This window comes from Pogoniulus pusillus, chromosome 18, assembly GCF_015220805.1.
Source record: "Pogoniulus pusillus isolate bPogPus1 chromosome 18, bPogPus1.pri, whole genome shotgun sequence".
In the NCBI taxonomy this organism is placed as follows: Eukaryota; Metazoa; Chordata; class Aves; order Piciformes; family Lybiidae; genus Pogoniulus; species Pogoniulus pusillus.
In genome coordinates, this window is record NC_087281.1 from 22,153,014 (window position 1) to 22,175,144 (window position 22,131).

The window sequence follows — 22,131 nt, forward strand, 5'->3', positions numbered from 1 at the left end:
TGTAACTCATAAGACAGTCAGACCTGGAAGCAGAGAAGTTACAAACCAAAAATTTATCAAGATTCACATTCAGAATATTAGATTAATACTACTATTCATATTAAAAAATGCTTTAAGGCCCATGTGAGATTGATAATTACACATCCCAGTGCATTTCACACAGAAGTAAGAAAAAAATTCTATGCTGTCCAGCTGTTTCCACAGAAGTGAGAGATTTGGAAACATATACCCCCAATCCCTCAGGCAGAGGCTTTGGAAGCACTAAAGAAATGCTAGAGCTTCCTGTCCTTAGATCAAAAGGTCAACAGAACAGAAGAAACATGAACATAAACAATGAAGACTCTGAAAAAGCTTTCTTTTATGTGAAATACTGAGAACCTCTATACATATATGATTTTAAAAGAATGGACAGAGACTGACATAGGTTTGTTATCACTGTATCAAAAAGGTTTTAAGTGCATTGGCAATCTTTGGACTCTACTGGTGAGGAGAGATTTCTGTTTCAGAGGATATTCAGGTTTTTTTATAATCCCCAGCATTTATGAGACCAGTATCAATCACAATGAAATTCTGTTGATATCATATGATATACATAACCACTATCAACTAGCACTTGCTGAAGAGATACGTACCTGTGTTGTTGTCGTAGAATTTGATGTGTCTGTCTTCGTGAGCAGTGATGCTAATTGGAAGAGTTGGATGGCTGATGACTCTGTTTATCTGACAGGAGGAGCTGATTGCTAAGAAAAAAAGGCATATCAATACATGTAAATTGCTAAGTTCTTGACAAAACTGCTACTAATTACAAACAACTCTTCCCTTTATACAACAGAAATTCTCAGCTAGCACTTTATATAAATATTATTTGGCCTGAAATACTTGCCAAATTACACACACACAAATGCTTACATAAACCGTATCTGTGAGTCTAAACACAAACAAGTAAGGGCCAACTTTAGGTGCAGTTTTAGGTGGATACAGGTAAGAATATAAACCAAAATACTAAACTACCTTTTTTGCATTTCCCTACTTCCACATCCCTTCTCTTGTCAAGCCAAACTTTGGTCGTAACATACAGACAGTACAGGAAAATTAATGCTTTGGGCAGTAATGTTTCCAAGCAAACAATACCTCATGCCCTCACAGAGTAAAACTCACCTACTACTATTTGGTATAAATGGATTACAATTTTTATTAAAGTGATGCTAGACTGTTCCTAGGAGAGTCATTTTGCTAGCCTTCAAGAACCTTGAGGTATCACATCTATATAAGCACAGATACACACACATAGATACATGCCAAAAAGTATAGGGTTTTTTAATTAGACATCCAGGCACTGCTGTGGTGCTCTCACAAGTGCAAGAGTGGTCCTAAGACGCACAGACTGCCACATAAACACAAACATCTACTCCACAGAACATCAAAATACAGTTATCTTCTTTCATGTGGGAGCTGACTGTGCATAGGTAAACTGCTGCCAAAGAACACTCATGTCATCTAATCAAAATTATTACTGAAATCAACAGAACATTAACATAGGATTGCTTGCAGTAAAGGCAGTGGTAGAGATGTCAATTTACATCTCTATAAAAATCTGAACTGTTAACACTGATTAAAAGCACAGGAGACTCAACCACAGTTAAATTCACAGTTTTAAAACACCAAGCAGAAGAAGGCTTATATTGAGCAGGGGAGTCCCTAATTGGTGGTGGTAGGACATTTCTGATGATACCATTTTCTCTTGGCTAGTTCTTGTAGAAAGTATTTTTTTTCTAAGTACATGTAAGCTTTATACTGTTACATAACTGAAGATACTAAACAGGGATGGATGGCTGCCATACTGTGACTTCATTTTCTTTAAGGAGCATTACTGAATTATAGTAAGGAGGTGGCAAAAAAAAAAGGAAGAAAGTGAACTTCCACTGAATAAAGCAGTTTAGAACTTCTTTGTTTCAGACAAACAACAAAGATGTGGGCTAAGAAATTCTGCACAGTAAGGAACAATACAGAGAGGATGACACACTTTCCTCTTATGACAGCCATTTAACTATTTAAAATGCACAAGCAAAGCCAACAAGAAGAGTACACTCCCTTTAAAAATATAGTGGGAAGATTCAGTAACAAACATTTCAGGGGGAAAAATAGCACCAACATTTTAGAAAACTGAACATTAATACTTTTTGTTACCAGGCTTCCAATATGCAACATTTAGGTCATTCTTGTCTCCTTCCAAAGATCTGGGTAAAATGATTTCCTGACAGCAGGCTCATTACAGTTTTCTCTAAAACTTATGGTGTTGGCCACTGCCATAATCTGGGGCATTATATGGGATTTTGTTAATACTATTTCCACTCAAGCTTTGCTCTTCTTCTACAGTGAAAACTTCAACTAAAACCCAATGGCAAATGAGCTAAGAATGTATCTAAAAAGTATATATATATATATTCAATCCATGCACACTTTCAAATGTTTAATAAATACAGCATTAGGTTTTCCTGACATTACCTCTATCTTGCATTTTAGACCAAATCAAGACTGGAAATCTTGAACTTGCAAAGATCACTGGGTTGTGTTAAAGAAAGCTCTGCTTTTTCTTGTGATACTGTTCCTTGAAGAGGAATTCAGGCAGGGCTTGTTTCTGCCACCTTTTTACAAAAGTATGTGCACTACTGAAATACCCACAATGTCTGTTGCAGTAGCAATAATTTCCTGTTACCTCTCAAAACACAGCTGGCAATATATATTTGTTATGTAGCTGTTCATGACACTGCCCAGTTGCTTGGAAACAGCAAAAAAAACCCCAACTATTAACAGTATCAGTCTCAAGTAACTTCTATTAGCTTTAGGTTTGATACATACTAGAATCCACACTGGACTCCATGGTAAGAATGCGTTGTTGTGTCTCCATGTTAAAAATGCTAGTGCAGCCACTATTAAACGATGCTACCATGAGGCTTGGGTCACTGCTCACCAGATCTACTGACAAAGGGATTCCCATTTCTAGAAAACAACGCAGAGAATATTTTTCATAAGATTAATTTGGTGTAAAGGAAACAAAACAAAACCCCAAGCAAACAAAATCTCCCAACCAGTTAAGGCCTTTAATATCAAAAGGGCTGCAATTGTGAAAGGAAAAGTTACATTAAAAAGTCTCCATGATACCAATGTAAATTGTCCTGTATGATCACTATCTTAATTCTGTTTTTCCAAGAAGCATATCAACAACACTATTTACCAAGATGCTGTGTTTGGAACTGCAGCTGGACAGAAATTTAGTTTCAAACTGCCCCATTTTTCCTCCACTGTATCAAGTAAAAGGATATGAAACTTAAGCGGTAAACTCATTTACATGACAGGTGACTAATGTTTTTATCAATGCATGCACATTCAGAGCTTAAAAAACCCTGCAAAGCTTTCCAGGTGTAAATTTTATATGCTGACATTGTCAGTGTGAAATGTTGCATAAATACATTACAAACTCTTATTACAAAGCTTTGTCCATCCTGCCTGTATACATCTGGTCTCCTTATGCTGCAGCTATCTAAACACTACAGGACAGAAAGACAAAGCAGCAAAACCTGGGTATAGGAAATATCCCTTTAAAGTTTATCTTCTTCACTACCCACTATGTGAAAGAGCATCACCAGTTGCAACAGATGCCAGGAGGAGAAGGAAGAGGTACAGAGTGAAAGGCTGTGAAAGGAAAAGAATGGTGATGTCTACTTCATTCATAGGCTTGCTGAGATGTGTAAAAACAAAAATCCAAACATAGGTAAGGGAGTCTCACTTCTCCTGCAGGTGAGCTTCTAACTGCATCTCCCTCTCTAACCTCGCCTTCCGTTTCTTTGACTAATCCACTTTGCTTCCTAACCCCCTGGCTGAACCTCCATTCTTCCTTGGGACTGGGGTAAGGTTGAGAGGGGTAGGGGGAAGGTGGAAGGGCAGTTGGGAGCCCCTCCTGGGGACTCAGGTTTCTGGGAGGGCTGTTGTGTTTCTGTATTACCTTTTCCCTTGTATATTTCTGCCTATAACTGTATCTACTGTAAATACCTGCTTGTATATTGTGCTCATCTGTAAATATAAGCTTCATTCTATTTCCAGAGCTGCTGAGTCTAATCTGGGTGATGTCCAAAGTGTGGGGAGGCAGGGAACACCCAAACCATCACAGAGTGAGACACTGAATGTTAAGCAGCCTAATGTTTATAAATCCAGGCAATGCAGGAATATCATCCCCTCCCCCTAAATCTAAGAGTTACAGTAAAAGTATCTTTACTGAACATATGACTTCAGGAATCTTAATGTTGCTCAGGAATGGCCACACCTATCTACAGTTACTGCAAAAAAAAGCCAAAAATGACAGTTGTGAGCAGGAAACATGTATCTGTTTCTGAAGTAACTTTTTCTACCACTGCACTGTCTATCTGCAGCTTCCTGCTAAGCCTACAATGGTGACTGTTAAGAGTTTATTCAAGGTTCTCAATAAGCCATAGGAAAACTCAATTTCCAAGAATGATCCTTGAATTTTACATTTCATTCCAGTTTGCAATATAAACCCCCCAAAGATTAGCTCTGTGAGGCAACACTCTTATGCCTTCCCTCTTAATTTAATCATTACAATGCAAAGCAACCAACCAAACATGCAAAGTCACTACCAGGAAATCTTAAAGGCAGACAAGTAGGCAAGTTAGAAGTTATTTTTTTCCTTGTTATCCTTCAGATCTTTGGGAACAGTTCTGCAAGAGCTAAAGCAAATTAAACATTTCTGGTTTAGTCAGTCTATATTAACTAACAAGTAATGGCAGACCTGACCAGCTTTACATCTTAATTTGACAGGTCTGTTCAGTTATGCCAAAGTTGTTCTGAAGAGTTAAGGATCTGTCTTGGTTTATTGGTGAATACAATCAGCTCTAAGCGTATGGCCATGTCAATGGACTCATTCTAGAGCACATAAGACAGTAATTTCAGTAAATTACACTCTAAGCAATAGAATTTTGATTTGGACATGACACTTCAGTAACTAGGCCTAAAGGAGTCATTTTTTTTCAACTATCAGTGCTTAAGATTACTATGCTATTACTATTTAGTTAATATGGAAAGTGAAATCCCCATGTTAGAGGCAAAAGGAACATGAGACAGGTGTGTGCTGCTGTAGCCAAGAAGGTCCCAAAATGTCCTTGGGTGCATTAAGAAGGATGTGCCCAGCAGGTCAAAGGAGGGTTCATCTTGATCTTCTACTCTGCCCTAGCAAGGCCACATATCAAGTTCTGGGTCCAGTTCTGGGCTCCCCAGCTCAAGAGAGACAAGGAACGACTGGGAAGAATCCAGCAGAGGCTACAAAGGTGCTGAGGGGCCTGAAGCATCTCTGTGAGGAGGAAAGGCTGAGAGAGTGATCTGCCATTGGAATGGGCTGCCTGGGGAGGTGGTGAACTCACCATCCCCGGGGGTGTTCAAGAGAAACCTGGATGAGGCACTTAGTGCCATGGTCTAGTTGACTGGCTAGGGCTGGGTGCTAGGCTGGACTGGATGATCTTGGAGGTCTCTTCCAACCTGGTTGATTCTATGATTCTATAACCTGAAAGTCACAATGACACTAGCCTGAGATGAAACACTGGCTACTACTGCAAAGCTCTGCTGGGGGAAGAAAAGGATTTTTACTCTGGACAAACCAAAAGCAAGGCCCTAATGAAATCTCAGCTATACTCCATGGTTTTAATAATAAAAGCAGATGATCTGTTGCAGCTGGCTTTTAGATGCATGTGACTTGTCCTCCTACATGTAGGCATGTATTCAGCTGGTGTTGAAAGAGAACAAACCCAGAATCTACTCTTCCCAAAAAAACATTCCTAAAGATAACATGCAGCAAAACATAAACCAAGGATTTCTATCAGTAGGCAAAAGTATAGCAGCCTGAATGGTGAAGCTCCTGAACTTGAAGGCAAGGCAGTTTTCTGTACCTTGATTATCATTAAATACACTGACAGCTGGAGCAACTTCTGTAGCTTTCCACAGCCGTATAGTGCCGTCTGCTGAACAGGACAGCAAACGCTGGTGTGCTCCACTGTAAACCAGACCCCACACTGCATCTGCATGGCCTACAAAAGCACCTCTCAGAACAGAAGGATCTGTGAACAGAACAAATGACATTTCAAAACAAAATCTGAATGAAGACAACAGTTGTATCCTGGCCTGTGTTTAGGAATCAACCTTAAGAAGCTGGTCCATTAAAAAAACAGGACAAAGCAGGTTGTATCTATACAGAAGTCTCAATTATTGTAGAAGGTTCTTCAATTTCATCAGCATTCAGCTATGCAGTTTAGGCCTGATGAAACAAAACAATGTTGTAGCAGAAGGGACAGTACCAAAGCTGACAAAACCACTTTACTTTTAAAATTTACTTTCAACCATAAATGGCATATTGCTCACTTCTCTCCAAAAGCCAGCTTTGAGGCCAATCATATCTGAAGCTATACATGAAAAATGTTTTAAAACACAGACACAAATCTGACATCTGTTCAGCTCTAATAAATCCTACCAAATGGGGCTTTTTTAGCTGTTTGCAGATAACATTAATAGAGTTGGTCTCAGACTATACAACTTCTTTTACCTCAGATGCAGAGCAATTTGTTGAATAAAAAAAGCTATTAACATACACATTTGCTGTACCTGGAAAGTATCAGGTTTAGTCTTGCACTTCTTCAACCTAGATGGTTCACAAAATTGTGATGAGATCAAGGCCTTCTTTAAGGAATTGACAGGGAACAACAACATGGAATTTTCTCTTTTCAATCCCCTAAGAATTTTTACCCACCTATTATAAGCCACATAACATTAATGTCAGTAGATGCATCATTTCAGTGGCAGAAACGTACCATAAGAGTCATAGGGGTCAATGTTTGGGTTGGTCGTGTTCCAGCCATGGATGAGGCCATCTGTTCCTCCACTGTAACACTGTTCACCATTACTGCTCATCACCACACAGAGCACTGGTCCACTGGAATAACAGCCACCAAAGAAAGATTAACTATTAACATTATGACTGTGTGAAAAACAATATCAATGGAATCATCAAGGTTCCCTGTTGCATGAAATGCAAGAAAAATACCTACAAAAATGCCATCACAATATTTGTCAATGTGACTACAATTCAGACAATTTGATCATTGTGCATGTGAAATATGAAAGAAGGGTCACAATTCTAAACCATAGGCTTTCTTGTTTTGCACAAACAGCATTTCCTCACTTTTTAAAAACATCTAAGGCTATTCTGAGAAATCAGGCTGGTAGATTTAAATTCAGTGCAAATAGATGTAAGAGATGAAATGAACAGAACACAACACGAAATCTACACTGCATCAAATTAATAAGGCCAAGTGCAGGGTTCTGCACTTTGGCCACAACAACCACAAGCAGCACTACAGGATGGGGACAGAGTGGCTGGAGAGCAGCCAGGAAGAAAGGGACCTGAGGGCACTGGTAGATAGTAGGCTGAAGATGAGGCAGCAGTGTGCCCAGGTGGCCAAGAGAGCCAATGGCATCCTGGCCTGCATCAGAAACAGTGTGGCCAGTAGGATGAGGGAGGTTATTCTGCCCCTGTACTCAGCACTGCTCAGGCCACACCTTGAGTGCTGTGTCCAGTTCTGGGCCCCTCAATTCAAGAGAGATGTTGAGGTGCTGGAAGGTGTCCAGAGAAGGGCAACAAAGCTGGTGAGGGGCCTGACACACAAACCCTATGAGGAGAGGCTGAGGGAGCTGGGGGTGTTTAGCCTGCAGAAGAGGAGGCTCAGGGGGGACCTCATTGCTGTCTGCAACTCCCTGAAGGGAGGCTGTAGCCAGGTGGGGGTTGGTCTCTTCTCCCAGGCAACCAGCAATAGAACAAGGGGACACAGTCTCAAGTTGTGCTGGGGGAAGTCTAGGCTGGATGTTAGGAGGAAGTTGCTGCCAGAGAGAGTGATTGGCATTGGAATGGGCTGCCCAGGGAGGTGGTGGAGTCACTGTCCCTGGAGGTGTTCAAGAAAAGACTGGATGAGACACTTAGTGCCATGGTCTAGTTGACTGGCTAGGGCTGGGTGCTAGGTTGGACTGGCTGATCTTGGAGGTCTCTTCCAACCTGGTTGATTCTATGATTCTATGAAATTGGCAGGCTTCTCTTTTTAACACTACAGTGTACCTAGCTCCAGACATAAATAATTATGCAGAAAGGAGATTAACATGAGCAGATATATTAAATAACATAGGAACTGAAAGTCACTATGACAAGGTGGAAATTACTTTTGGAAAGATATTTCATTTAAAACAAATCTTAAAATACAACAAAGCTACTCAGCAATACTCACGTATGTGCTCTGAAGGTATAGATTGGCTCTACATCAAGAGAAGCACTCCTAAATGAAGTACAAGGAAAAGTTAATATGTGAAGCACAGTGCAAGATCATACACACAAACGTGGCAGAATTGCTACATTCTTCAAATCACTGCTATATCCCACAATTTCCTTTCCCAACTGCATTCTTTCAAAACACAACAGATTTGTCAGCTTGGTTTTTTGTTTGAAGAACTTCAGCATCCACAAATTCTCACTGACCAAAGCCCCCAAAAGCAGGGAAAAGCTGGAGGGCCATTAGTATGATATGGAACATATTATTAAGTGTTTCAAATCCCTATCAAAGTGAAGAAGCTTATTACCTTGTTTTCATATTAACTCTGCAGCACAGTTTCAAACCACTTCAGAAACTCCTGCCTCAACTTTACCAGTCTGGTTCTAGTTACAGGCTGTGGGAAGACCACTTGTTCTCCCCAGTCCTTCTATTTACTCCTTTTATTGTATTGGCCCTGCTATGAATTTGCTCTAATTTTTGTAAACTGTCATCAATATGCAAGAGACAGTGTATGAAGGAACCTAACAACATCTCAAAGTTTAAAGCTATGCACATGTATAGGCATGTATGTGTACATACATAGATATAAGTGCATTTTATACAGATTTATAAACACATGCAAGCACATTATCAGGCCATATCCAAATATTTTCACTAGTAAATTAATTTGTGATGTTATCTACAAGGAAAACTGAAAAAGTGAATGGTTTTCATTTTCACAAACAAAACATTCAAAAATATGCATGGACTTTATCTCCCAGAGCTTGTTTTCCTACTCTTACATTCAGAGAACAATTTCCATTAACTCCAAATTAATTGGTGATGTTATCCACAAGGAAAATTTAACAAGTGAATGGTTTTTATTTTCACAAACAAAACATTCAAAAGTATGCATGAACTTTATCTCTCAGAGCTTCTTTTCCTACTCTTACATTCAGGGAACAATTTCCATTAACTCCCAAGGCCCATCCGGTGAAGCAGCATCTAAAATATTCCCTCCCAAACCACCCCTTTCATAAATTAACAATGTTTTGAAATGAAGCAAAAACCCATAAAGTCTTACTTTTTTGCTGGGGCTGTTTTTTGTAAATTCCACATTTTTAAGGTATGGTCCTCTGAAGCTGTTATTAAGACTGGTTCAACTGGATGAAAAGCGAGACCTCTTATTCCATCAAAATGACTTCTTAATGTGAATTTGGGGTTCCAAGTCTTTCTCAGTGCATCTTTATTGTTTGCTATCTAATCAAAAAATAAAATTAAAAAAGCCCAACATTTAATTTATCTGGAAGGCACAAGGAAAGGAAGAAATCAGTTTAATTTGGTGTTTTCTGAAGATGCCAAATTTCCTCCTCCACTTTTCATTAACAACCTGCTCTTGAGCAACTGTCCATTTAACAGTGATCAGACAACTCAAAATAAGAAGGTAGTTGTATTCAACAAAGGCAGCAAGTCATTCTGTGCAAATCTGAAATATTCCAGGTCTGTTAAGCTGTACAATTTAAAACATGAAAAGTACCTTTCTGACTGATACTGCTGTGAATTCAGTTTGATATTTGAAATTTAACCTACTCCTGCTGGCTCATTCATTAACACTGGGCCTGATTCAACCAAGCTGTAGTCCATGGATATCCAAAGTACCACTGACCACTGATAGGGCATCTCTGAAGTAAAGGTCTAAAAGAAACAAGAGAAGTGTCTAACAGCACAGAAAGGAACACAACCTGACTCACTCAAAGGCAACACAAGCTGAACAAGAAAAAAGCAAGACAAGAAACACCTGCCAGAGAATAAAGGAGGGTAGGGGTGGGCAGGACAATGGCTTGGCTACATCCTGGCAAGCGCTAAGCTACCACATATACAGACAACATTATGTGATCACAGATGCATTTCAGCAGATCCAAAAAGAAAGCCCTTAAAAAAACACTTCAACATAGCTCCTGTGAACCAGCGTTGATGTAAAATGCTGAACAGACTTTCATCATTCTCTCAATCAATGCTGACACAGTAAATTTTACCTTCCCATAGCCAGCACTGATAGTAGTTGTGGAAAACCAGAAAAACAAACAACTGTAACTCAAATAGCAATAATTTTATTTCACTTATGTTGAAAGCTACAGATAATCCCAAATAATTTAGGATCATTAACTACAAAGGAGCAAAAACTACATTTTATTCTGGAATGGTGGGTGGCAGGGAAAGGTCTAAGAACAAAAGTGCTGCCTCTTAATTGTTGTTACTTCTGGATTTATTAATATGACTTAAATTACTTTCTATAGATATTAAACAAGGAGAAAGTAATTACAGCAGGCTAAGTCTCATGTGTCTTAGTTCAGGGAAGCAAGTCAGCTTCTTTGCCAGTTTACTGAGCTCAACAAGAGAACACACAAATGTCTGAGCTGGTGCAAGGATGGGACAGAACTGCAAAGTTGTCAGCTATGGCAAATTTTTTAGAGAATGGCTGAGAAAGTCTCAGCAAAAATGGTACATTTTGTACAGAGTATTCAGAGAGATCTGGAGAAGAATTTAGTTGTCTGAGCACAGGCATCTAAGTACAATTAGGAGATGAAGGAACCTCAATGTACCTCTAGTGCCATACTGGCAGCACAGGTTCTGTGTCACATGTGAAAGTCACAAAGACACTTCAGATGGCCTAACAGCACATGCCAGTCCTGGCGGGATAACAGTCTCCATTTGCATCTCATTCATTCAAAGATACTCTCCCAAAGGAATCCAAGATGATTAGTTTATAAACTGGGAAGTAAATGGAGGGCATTCCCAAGCAGCAGACCAGCAGCACAAGTGAAAACAGATCCTATCCCTGAGGCACTGCCTGCCTGACTGCATCACTATCCCTCACCTTCACCCAGCAGTCTCTCACAAGCTATGAGAGGCAGACAGCCTCCTCTTCTGTCTCCTCACTAAAATACCACAGTAAGGTTAATCTGAGACTTGAAAAGCAGTTGGGGGTCAGGAAGGAGGATGTTCAAGCCCAATATTAGCATCTGGTCTGGATTTGCCACTAATTTGACACTATTAGCATCTATACAAACAATTCAGAAACTCCAGCAACAGCAACGATACGCAAGATTACAGACACTGCTCTTGTTCAATGTTGCAGGAAACCCACTGCAAAATACAAAAGCTCCAAGTCAGCACACAGTATTAAAGGTAGTATTTTAGATCATATTTCTTATGTACAATACTTTTAGGAACTTACATGCTATTCTTACATACAATAATTTTAGGAAGCCTTTTCATGTAACCAGAAAAGCAGGGAAAAACACCAGAACCAAAGTGAACATTTGTTAGGACAACAGTATGTAAGGGATGCAAAAAGGTAAGAAGAACTTGAGAGTATTGGCTAACATTGTAGGAAATTTCAGCTGGTTATATATTCTAAAAAACACAACATGCAAGATGAACATTTTCAAGTAAAAAATTCATAATCATATAGTAGGTGAAAATCTTTTAAGTCACAGCCAAAGCAACACTAAAACCTAAGCCATGAAATGATGTAGGCTGATTCTGCCATGTTTCAGAAGAAAATAATCCAGTAAAAATGTCAGTGACATAAGAGACTGAAAAGAGGAAAGTGTCTGCAACACTTGAGAGCAATTACATTTAAAGATTGATTCACATGAATTTTTCATCATCATTCTACATGCAACTGAAAAATTGACACTAAAAAGATCATACAAGATTTCCCCTAATGGTCTAGATGACTGGCTAGGGCTGGGTGCTAGGTTGGACTGGCTGATCTTGGAGGTCTCTTCCAACCTGGTTGATTCTATGATCTTATCTGATTCACATCTGACAGTTGGAAAAAGCTATGCAGTCCAAAATAAATAATCTATGACTCTATGAACCTGGTGGAGTCTATGCTCCTATCTGATTCACATCTGACAGTTGGAAAAAGCTATGCAGTCCAACATAACAACATCGTATTGTTTGTAAATTAAGCTTCTAGTGAAATTTGAAATGGAAAAAAATATCCCTTCCTTTTGCTTCAATAAAGAACACTGTGACAACACCAAGCAGCCCTGTGAACAATTTGTTTGAGTCAGCACTAGAAAAAGGTGATAGTTGAATAAGCAGGACTATGAAATCCCCATCACAGGACTTCATGCAGGCATTTAACAAGTGGAAATTAATACTGTCACACAACAGGATTAAAGGTGGGTAAAGAAGTGCTGGATTCCATAAATTAAAGCTGTTCAGCATACAGAGACATGGACAAACTCAAGTTTATGTGGATACCTGAACAACAAAGCCAGACACTGAAAGTATTAAGGCCTTGTAAAGATGGTTTAGGCTTGCCATGTCCTCTGAATCTCAAAAATCAGCATCCAGGCTTTAGGTACCCCAACTTACCCCTTTCTGAAGGCCAAGTTAGAGAAGATTAGCCACGAAAAAACAAAAGTTCAAGGCTAGGCCTCAAACTAGGAGATAATGCTAAAATACTGAACTTTAACAGATGTTCCATGTGATTGCAATCCTAAGGATTCACAACACATCACATGCTCCTAAACCTGCTCTAGTAGTAGAGCACATCTCTGCAATGTCACTCTCAAAACATCTGTAAAGTTCTGTTAATTTTATTGCTTTACAGGTACATACAAGGGTAGAAATGTAAGTTAATTCTGAATTCAGACTTGATTCATGACAGTAAAATCCTAGATGGTGATTGCTCTAGGTCAGATTAACTGAAGGATGGGATTCCTCCACAACGTACAATACTAAAAAAACCAAACCCAAAAATCAAAGAGAAAAAAACCTCATCTCTGAAATACCTCAACCTTGAGAGATCTGGGTAATGCAATGGCAAGATTAGTCTGAAGCTGAGAGATCATAAAGGAGCAGATGATTAAATACCTGAAGCATCTTTTCCCAAGAAATCAGAAGTGTAGACTAAAGTTTCATGACTGCAAAGAAGCAATTTTAAGAAAGACTTTTCATAAGAAGTGAAGAATAAAGAAGCCATAAGCTATTTATATACTGAAAGAAGTGCTGGCCACAAGTCTCTAGTCCAGCTTTCCCATTTTGAGGGAGGCTATGTGCTGGTTTGAAGCTAGCTAGAATGTTTTGGTGAGAAGAACTAGATTACAGGCTGTGAAAGGGAAACAATGGTGATGTCTACTTCGCTCATGGGCTTGCTGAGAAGTACAGGAACAAGAAATAAAAACATAGATAACCACTCTCACTTGGGCTGCTGGCTGAGCTCTGCATCTTACTCTCTAACCTCACCCTCCAGTTTGGACTAATCCACTTTGCTTCCTAACCCCCTGGCCAAACCTCCATTCTTCCTTGGGACTGGGGTAAGGTTGAGAGGGGTAGGGGGAAGGTGAAGGGGCGGTTGGGAGCCCCTCCTGGGGACTCAGGTTTCTGGGAGGGCTGCTGTGTTTCTGTATTACTTTTTTTACCTTGTCTATTTCTGTCTATAACTGTATCTACTGTAAATATCTGCTTGTATATTGTGCTAGCTGTAAATAATAAGCTTCATTCACATTTCCAGAGCTGGCTGAGTCTAGTCTGGGTGATTTCTAGGGGGGGTAGAGAACACCCAAACTGTCACAGGCTATTTCTTACATCATGTAACGTAAGCAACAGCTCTCCTCCAGTCAAGCCTTCAACATCTCCCAGGAGAGAGATTCCACAGTTTCTCTGGGCAACTTGCTTTAGTGACACCACCTTACTTAACACTTTTTCCACCATTGCCCAACCTGAACCTCCTCAGCATAATTTGTTAGTTTCTTCTTATTTTAACAGTAAGGAGAAGTTTGGTTTTGTCATCCTTGTAAGCACCTCTCCAACATCTGTAGGTTACTATTCAAGCAACTCTCAGCCTCCTAACAAATGAAAAGACCAGCCCCCTAAACACACTTCAGTCACAAGCTGTTGGACTCTCCAATTTCTCTAGAACCCTTTTGGAGGGGGCCAAAGCTGCAAGCAGGTATGACCACATCAGTCCCACGTAGAGAGAGCATTAACTTCTCTCAATCTGCTGGCCATGCTGCTTGCAATTTTGCATCACTGAGGTTCTAAGTGTCCACTTGAATTACTATCACTGATTACATTTACTTTCAACAGTTTGAATGATACAGCAGGCAAATGACAAGGGGAGGACCTTGGAGAGAGCCTGAGTGCTGCTGTGTATGCAAAGAGCTGATATGTCAAGTAAAAATAGGTGACATGCTCTGGCAACATAATTTTAACAGGAAAATGTTTTCTGCTGGAGTCTACACACATGTAACTTGCATCTGCCTTCAGCAAGTAGACAGTAGGACCTTGAGTTATCATTGAACACTTACATCATAAGTCAGCGAGTCTGCCTCATTGGCTACTGTAAGGCCTGCCAGCTCCCCAAGACCCAGTTCATTCTCAAGGGCTTCATCTGTTCCCATAATAAAAGATTTCCCTGAAGAAGGAGGGAATGTTAAAGCTTCCACTGCAAGAAAACAAAACAAAATATCCTGAAACATACATTTATACAACATCAATCAATAAAGTATATTTTCCAGCTCCAAAATACAGAACATCTCTCAAGTAGCCGAGGGCAAAGATATGAAAAAGTACATAAAAAACAGCCACTCTAAATACTTACCAACAAACAGTATCCTCTCTGATTATAATACTTAGATACTAAGGGTCAGTAGCCACAGGAAGGAAGAGTACACTACTATTCTCCCATACACAACACAAAAGCAACACAGAAAAGCTGAGGTACTTCTCCAACACCACTACAAAATATGCCAATAGGCTCTGGGGAAGCAGCAAAAAATACAGATTGGAGTAGCTGGACTCTTCCTTCCTAACACATTTCAGAAGTATGTCTACAGTATCTACATGCCTGCGATCCAGCAACACAACTGAAGCTGTGTTCCATTCATTGCTAGTTGTGAAATCAATTTAACTACCAAGTAAGTTAGCACTGAATTCCCAGTTTTTACTAGAAGTATCCAAACTTTACTAGTCCACAGCTGCTATAGGAGCTCTGTTCATAGAATCATAGAATCAACCAGGTTGGAAGAGACCTCCAAGATAAGCCAGGCCAACCTAGCACCCAGCCCTAATCAATCAACTAGACCATGGCACTAAGTGCCTCATCCAGGCTTTTCTTGAAGACCCCCAGGGACGGTGCCTCCACCACCTCCCTGGGCAGCCCATTCCAATGGGAAATCACTCTCTCTGTGAAGAACTTCTTCCTAATATCCAGCCTACACCTACCCTGGCACAACTTGAGACTGTGTCCCCTTGTTCTATTGCTGGTTGCCTGGGAGAAGAGGCCACCCCCCACCTGGCTACAATGCCCCTTCAGGTAGTTGTAGACAGTAATAGGATCACCCCTGAGCCTCCTCTTCTCCAGGCTAAACAGGCCCAGCTCCCTCAACCTCTCCTCATAGGATTTGTGCTCCAGGCCCCTCACCAGCTTTGTTGCCCTTCTCTGGACATGTTCCAGCACCTCAACATCTTTCTTTCACTGTAACAAACACATCCATAGGTAGATTCACTAGAAACGGGAGGATCAGAGGAGTACAGTTCACACACACCATGCAAGGCTCTTCATCAAATAATACAACTCAAAAGAAGCTGTGCCTCTACCAGTGTCCCTGTACAATACCTCTCCGAATCTACACCTCACAAAAAGGGGACTCTATAGATGAAAATGTGTTCTCTTCTAGACACAAGGCACTTCACTCAATTGTATACACTCTTTGTCTCAAACTACAAGGATTTTCCACTAAACTGCTTTTTTTCCTCCCTTTTAGCTCCATTCCAAATACAAGCCTTAGCAACAGGTTGGACTGGATGATCTCCGAGGTCTCTTCCAACCTGGTTGATTCTATGAGGTAGAGAAAAAAACTAAACACCATCTCATTCTCAGTGTCTTATTTATTCTAACTGCACCAACATTAAATCAAAGCCAAGCAAACTATGGTTTATAACAAATAGACTGATCTGCTTAGGTTGCTTCCCTCTTGTCCTAAAGGTATCAGATTCAGATGCTATTCAATTCCCTTCTGTCCACTCAGCATAAAGTATGCTCCTCTTTCCATTTCACACTCCTATCTATGAAGTGTACTGCCTGCTTTCTGCTACTTTTTACAACCAAGACTTCAAGCCCTGCCATTTCATTAGGTCTCTTAGTTATTACCTTTATTCACAAAGACTTCTTGCCTCCTTCACTCTAAAATACCAACTATCACTCTCTTTTTCTCTCTGTTGAACTCAGAGTGTAATATTCCACTCAACACATCAATACATACAGGACATGAAATGAAAAGTTAGTAGCATTAAAAAAAAAATGTATGCCCAAAGCATCACAGAGTCACAGATTTATAAGAGAATACACAGCTGATAGTTTTTAATAATGATGTTAGACTGATATCAATCAGCTATCCTCTTCTGGTTTTGTGAGAGCCCACCTGAGTCTCTGAATTAAAAACCCTATTCCAGAGAGGACATGAAAATGGCTCTCAGCATATGTGAGAAAAGCTGGAAGGAAACATTCAACTAAAAATTCCTCCACTTCTTCAAGTGTTGCTAAGTTACTCCCTTCTTTCACAAAGAAGCATGTAGGAAACAGAACTACTGAGATCTTTGGTAGCTATGCCACATGCTGGGGCTTTGTATGCATCTTAATTATAACTTGGCCAATCTACTTTTTCACACTCCCTGAAAGACTGTTAAGCAAAATCTACATTTTCCTCATTCTCCAAAAGACACATTTACCATTTAAATAAAAAGCACACGATACAATATTCTACTTATTAAGGTAGCCTCATATTTATTTTATTGTGAGGCATATTATAGAAATTCAGAATTTGAAACAAATAAGATGATAGCCTTGAGCTCTGTGGTAAAGGGTTGGACTTGATGATCTGTGAGGTCTCTTCCAACCCTGATGATACTGTGTGATACTGTGATCTAGCAACTTGCAGACATAATTAAGGAAGGTGATCACATGCCTCACTGCAAGGGTGCATGGCTTTCCACTGGTGAACTAGATGCTACTCTAATTCTTTTTCCATTTTGGAAAACATAATGGAAATCAATCCAGTGGCCAGATGTACCTTGTTCTGTATGATTCACTATAATCACAACATGTATTTAAAAGTTATACCCAGCCACATGTGTTTACCAGCAGAGCCTCTACCTTCACACTTAGAAAAAGAACACACACACGTGTATATATATATATATGAATCAGGCAGGTGACTTAAAATCCTCACATTACAAAGCCACCAAGAGCCAAATGTGTTTTTTCCCCACGTTCAAAGGTATCAGTCAAGACTTCACCTGAGTAGATGCCTTGACCTTACTAACAGCGATTGGAAGGAGAAATGGGAACGTCATTCACTGCACATCGCACATAATGCTGAAACAGTATTTGTGAGGTGCTTCATAAGTCTTAGAAGATAACCTTTAAGCAGAAGTAACTACACAGATCTATCCTTTATAAAAGGTGTATGCACATTTTTGATACTTGCCTTCATCTGTCCTGGTTATCTCGTGTTCAATGAGTCTTGAGCTACTGGGCCTAGAAGGTGGTGTGACGGATGGCTGTAACGAAGGCAGATCATCAACATCTCTCAAGTTTGCAAGCATATCTTGCAGCTTTGACCTGTTGGGCCCTAACCAGGAGAAAAAATAAACAAAATTAAAGGGCTTATGCAGAGTTCATGATTGCATTACTTATATCAGATATGCTACAGTAGCACATGCAACAATGGATCCTACCTTGCATTGTAACATCACCACAGAAAAACTAATGAGCACCTATTTGCAGCAGTAACTAATTATCCAGCATGAAATGAATTTCTTGAAAAGAAAGTGATAGAAGCAACTGAGAGTTGTGAATGCACAATTTCCCCACACTTATAAACTCATACTGTTTCTTGCATGGCGTGCTGAAGAATGCCTCCAACTGAGTCACACTGATCATTAGAACATTTACTTTTCCAAAATAACAGCTGACATGTGTGAACATGTTAAAATTTGTGCATAGGGTACTTATATATGTGCAGCATATTCTTAGGACTACTTTAAATTTCTTTGTGCAGTAGTGTAATATTGTGAACTACAGAATACAGAAAGTTATACTAAAATATAAATCCAACTGGATTCACTGTCCTACTTCCTGAAGCTACACATGGTGAAGACCCATGCCCTTCTTGACACTTACCTGTGCTTTGCTCCATCACTTTCCCACATCCCTGTTTTGACTGTTTTATATAGGATTGAGGCTGAAACATATCTTCGGTAGTTTTTCCTGTTGTAAGTTTAATTAAGAATGGGAAAATGTCTTACCCATAGTCCATTATGTTTTTCCCTAGACCAGTAAATAATACAGCTATTTTTAAGCAGCTTTAACACAGAAGTGTACTCTAATATATGTATTGTCTCATAAAACCATTGTATATAATAATTTGCTTCATAGGAGAGCTTACTACAGCCTTGCAAAATCGTAAGTTTACTAATGCAGTTGCAAACTCTACTTTGCACACCCTAATCATAATGACTGACAATAAACTAAATTGTATTTAACTTGTCTGTCACAAAAAATATTACCTGATTCAGGAAAACAGTAAGTAGGATTTTGCAAGATTGCTTTACCATAATAGTTGATCTATAAAACCAGTATTTTACTTTGTAGCAGCTCAGTGTCTATGCACCATTTAGGATGAGACTGAAGTAATAGAAACAAACTTTGCACAGTTTAATGTCAAGATATTTAGTCCTTTCTTTTTCCCTGGACATCCCTTCTCAGACTCTGCTTCAGTACATGCAGTATCATGAATAGCTGAAAACAGCCTGTGACTTCTCCTAATTTTTCTGTGTTGATGCCCTTCCAATGATGGTTTGTCCATGGAAAGATGCTTAATTTATGTACATTTGGTATCTCAACATTGAACAAATCAAATAAGTCCAAAAGGTATTGTAAATGTACTAAGCAGTAGTTATCTGCAAGAAGGAGCAACGGGTGTCATAGTGCTGCCTTACACCAGAAATGTTTCTCATAAATATGTAAAATGTGTTCCAATAGTATCTGTGTACAGATTAACAATTAAATATTTAGTCTAAAAAAAAAAAAAAGGCACTCAACAGCTGTTCAAGAGTTTAAATAAATAATTTCTGCTAAGGTAATGCTACAATTAATTACTGCCATTACACAGCAGGTCTGTATAGTTTAAAAACAAGAGACAAGTTACAAAAACCATTTTCACTCATCCTATATTGGTATGCCCTCTCTGTCTTCACTATAAAGAAGTTTAGAATCAGTCTAGTGAAACATGAACTTCCTTAGCTGGCCAGCTCACGTTCACGTCAGACTTGTGATTAACTTCACAAACTGAAGTTGTTCCAAAACTGATAAAAATATCACGAGAAATTTAACACACAGTAGTGATTTTTTAATTACTATTATTTTCAGGGAAAAAAATAAGAAAGAAAAAAACCAAACAGATATTTAGTTTGTGTATTTGGTAGCGTAACTGCTGAGGAGCATTTTATCAGAGTATCAATGGGAAAAGTAACAAACAGATCAGCCTCAGCGATGGCACAGACCTGACAACTTCTGCATTGCCACGCATGTCTCATTGGAAGTGAAAATTTCCTTGATATTCATAAGCATCTTCCCAGAAAGGGAGAAACATCCCTCAAATTTCTTACTGGGCTGCATGCAATATTATTCATTGATATAATTCAACCAGAAATTCTCAGTATGTCTAGATGTTTGAAATACAGCCATGACTACAGCATCTCACTTTAAACACTTCCAGCTCAAAAACTTTTCAAGTTTACTTATGAGAAGAAAAAAACATTGATTTTATAAAACACATTTCAAGAAATGTACAAAAAAAAAATTACAGGGCTAGAAACTGTATTTCAGGAACTAATCAGTTTTTTGTTTGGACAACAATACCAAACATTTTTCAAGGCTAGTCCCACAGGTTATGCAAGTCAATAAATCCTGTGATTTGCAAACAAATTGATGGTCAGAGTTGCTTCCTATTTCGAGCCCTGCATAATAAATTATGGTGACAGCATGACTTCCATGTGGTGAATGTTAAGTATAAACAGGGGTAGAAATTAACCTTTTTTCTCCCTCTGTCATGTGATTGGATACTTGAGACAGTTTCTGGTATTTTTTTTGTTGTTGTTGTGGGTTTTCAGAGTTTTTTTGTTTGGGTGTTTTGTTATTGCTTTTTAGTTACTCACATACCAGACAAACTATTCCTGTGAAACTGGCATGTTTCCAGCTAAGAAAGGGTTCTGAAGTCTTCTGTATTGAAGTGTGAACTATTAAACCAATGTCATTTACAATTTAAGTTTCTGAGTAAAGAAAGTATAATCCATGCTTAAAGCAAGAGTTTTTAGTTAATCCAACGCCTGGTTGGAAAAAGTTATATCTAATCCAACTACTTATCAAGGTAACTTGATGGACTGTCATTAATTTCAACCCCTGAGAACTGGTGAACAGGAAAGCAGTCAGGAGCAGCAAAGTAAAAGAGTAAGTAATTTTAGGAAAACATTGAAAGAGAGATAGAATTAAGGGTGTGAAAGATGTGAGATTTATGATTTTAAGGTGCAATGTTTTCCACTTACTCTTCACCCCCTTTTTCCCCTTGCGCTCCTTTTTGTATTGTTCCTTGAGTTTGGTTATTACTCCCTGGTCGACATTCCAAGCTTCAGGCATGAGACACTGGTCTTCCTTTTCTAAACAAAGTGAAACAAACGAAACATCCTTTTTCAATAATGTCACCAAGGGATCTCCACTGAAGGAGGCAACAGCTGCTGTCAGTGGTATTTGTCTTTTATTTTAAAGAGACAGAAATAGCATCAAGCTTGTGGAAGCTCTAAAACTTCTACTTACATCCCACCTCTATTTGCTCAGAATTTTCTTAATGAAAAAATGAGGCTAATTTTTAAACACTCCTAATTTCTATAACCAAATACATAGCTGGTCATAAATTAAAACAAAATTTACCTTCTAATAAATCAGGACATATTTTTCAGCTGTCTTTTCTTTCTTCCAGGGAGGTAATTATTATATGCCACTGGTCAATACATCACCTTACAATTAGTGTATGCCACTGGTCAATACATCACCTTACAATTAGTGTATGCCACTGGTCAATACATCACCTTACAATTAGTGTATGCCACTGGTCAATACATCACCTTACAATTAGTGTATGCTACTGGTCAATACATCACCTTACAATTAGTGTATGCCACTGGTCAATATATAACCCTACAATTATTGCATGCCACTAGTCAGTATCACCTTACAATTATTGAATGTCACTGGTCAATACAATCTTACAATTAGTGTATGCCACTGGTCAATACAATCTTACAATTAGTGTATGCCACTGGTCAATATCACCTTACAATTAGTGTATGCCACTGGTCAATATCACCTTACAATTAGTGTATGCCACTGGTCAATATCACCTTACCATTATTGTATGCCACTGGCCAATATAACTACAAATTCAATGTTGCATTACTGCATCTCAAATTCATATTTCATTGTCTTTGTGCTACGTTGTCATTTACACAAAGCAGCAGCACACTGAAATACTTTTCAAGCACTGCACACAGGTCACCAAGTTTAGAATCTCAAAGCCATGAAACTTCACAAGTCTGGGGGAAAAAAACTAATCAAAATAAAAAAAAACCAAACACAAAACATCTCATATCCCTACTTTTTTTTTTGTAGTTGTTTGGTTGTTTGGGGTTTTGCCTCTCA

The 22,131-nt window shown here is 39.0% G+C and overlaps 1 protein-coding gene across 3 annotated transcripts in view; it reads right to left on the reverse strand.

The window, feature by feature from the left end:
• The window catches only part of STRN (striatin), a 78,091-nt gene that overhangs the window by 9,773 nt on the left and 46,187 nt on the right, over nucleotides 1-22,131 (reverse strand). Inside the window, exons 8-17 of one of the 3 annotated variants that reach the window (XM_064158716.1) lie at nucleotides 20,982-21,092; nucleotides 18,559-18,645; nucleotides 17,864-18,007; nucleotides 14,684-14,820; nucleotides 9,439-9,614; nucleotides 8,334-8,381; nucleotides 6,870-6,991; nucleotides 5,955-6,122; nucleotides 2,860-3,000; nucleotides 633-740 (exon numbers count right to left, since the gene is read on the reverse strand). In XM_064158716.1, coding sequence (XP_064014786.1) covers nucleotides 633-740; nucleotides 2,860-3,000; nucleotides 5,955-6,122; nucleotides 6,870-6,991; nucleotides 8,334-8,381; nucleotides 9,439-9,614; nucleotides 14,684-14,820; nucleotides 17,864-18,007; nucleotides 18,559-18,645; nucleotides 20,982-21,092 — 1,242 coding nt within the window. The remainder of the gene's footprint in view (nucleotides 1-632; nucleotides 741-2,859; nucleotides 3,001-5,954; nucleotides 6,123-6,869; nucleotides 6,992-8,333; nucleotides 8,382-9,438; nucleotides 9,615-14,683; nucleotides 14,821-17,863; nucleotides 18,008-18,558; nucleotides 18,646-20,981; nucleotides 21,093-22,131) is intronic. The other 2 variants (XM_064158717.1, XM_064158718.1) reach the window with 2 other exon arrangements.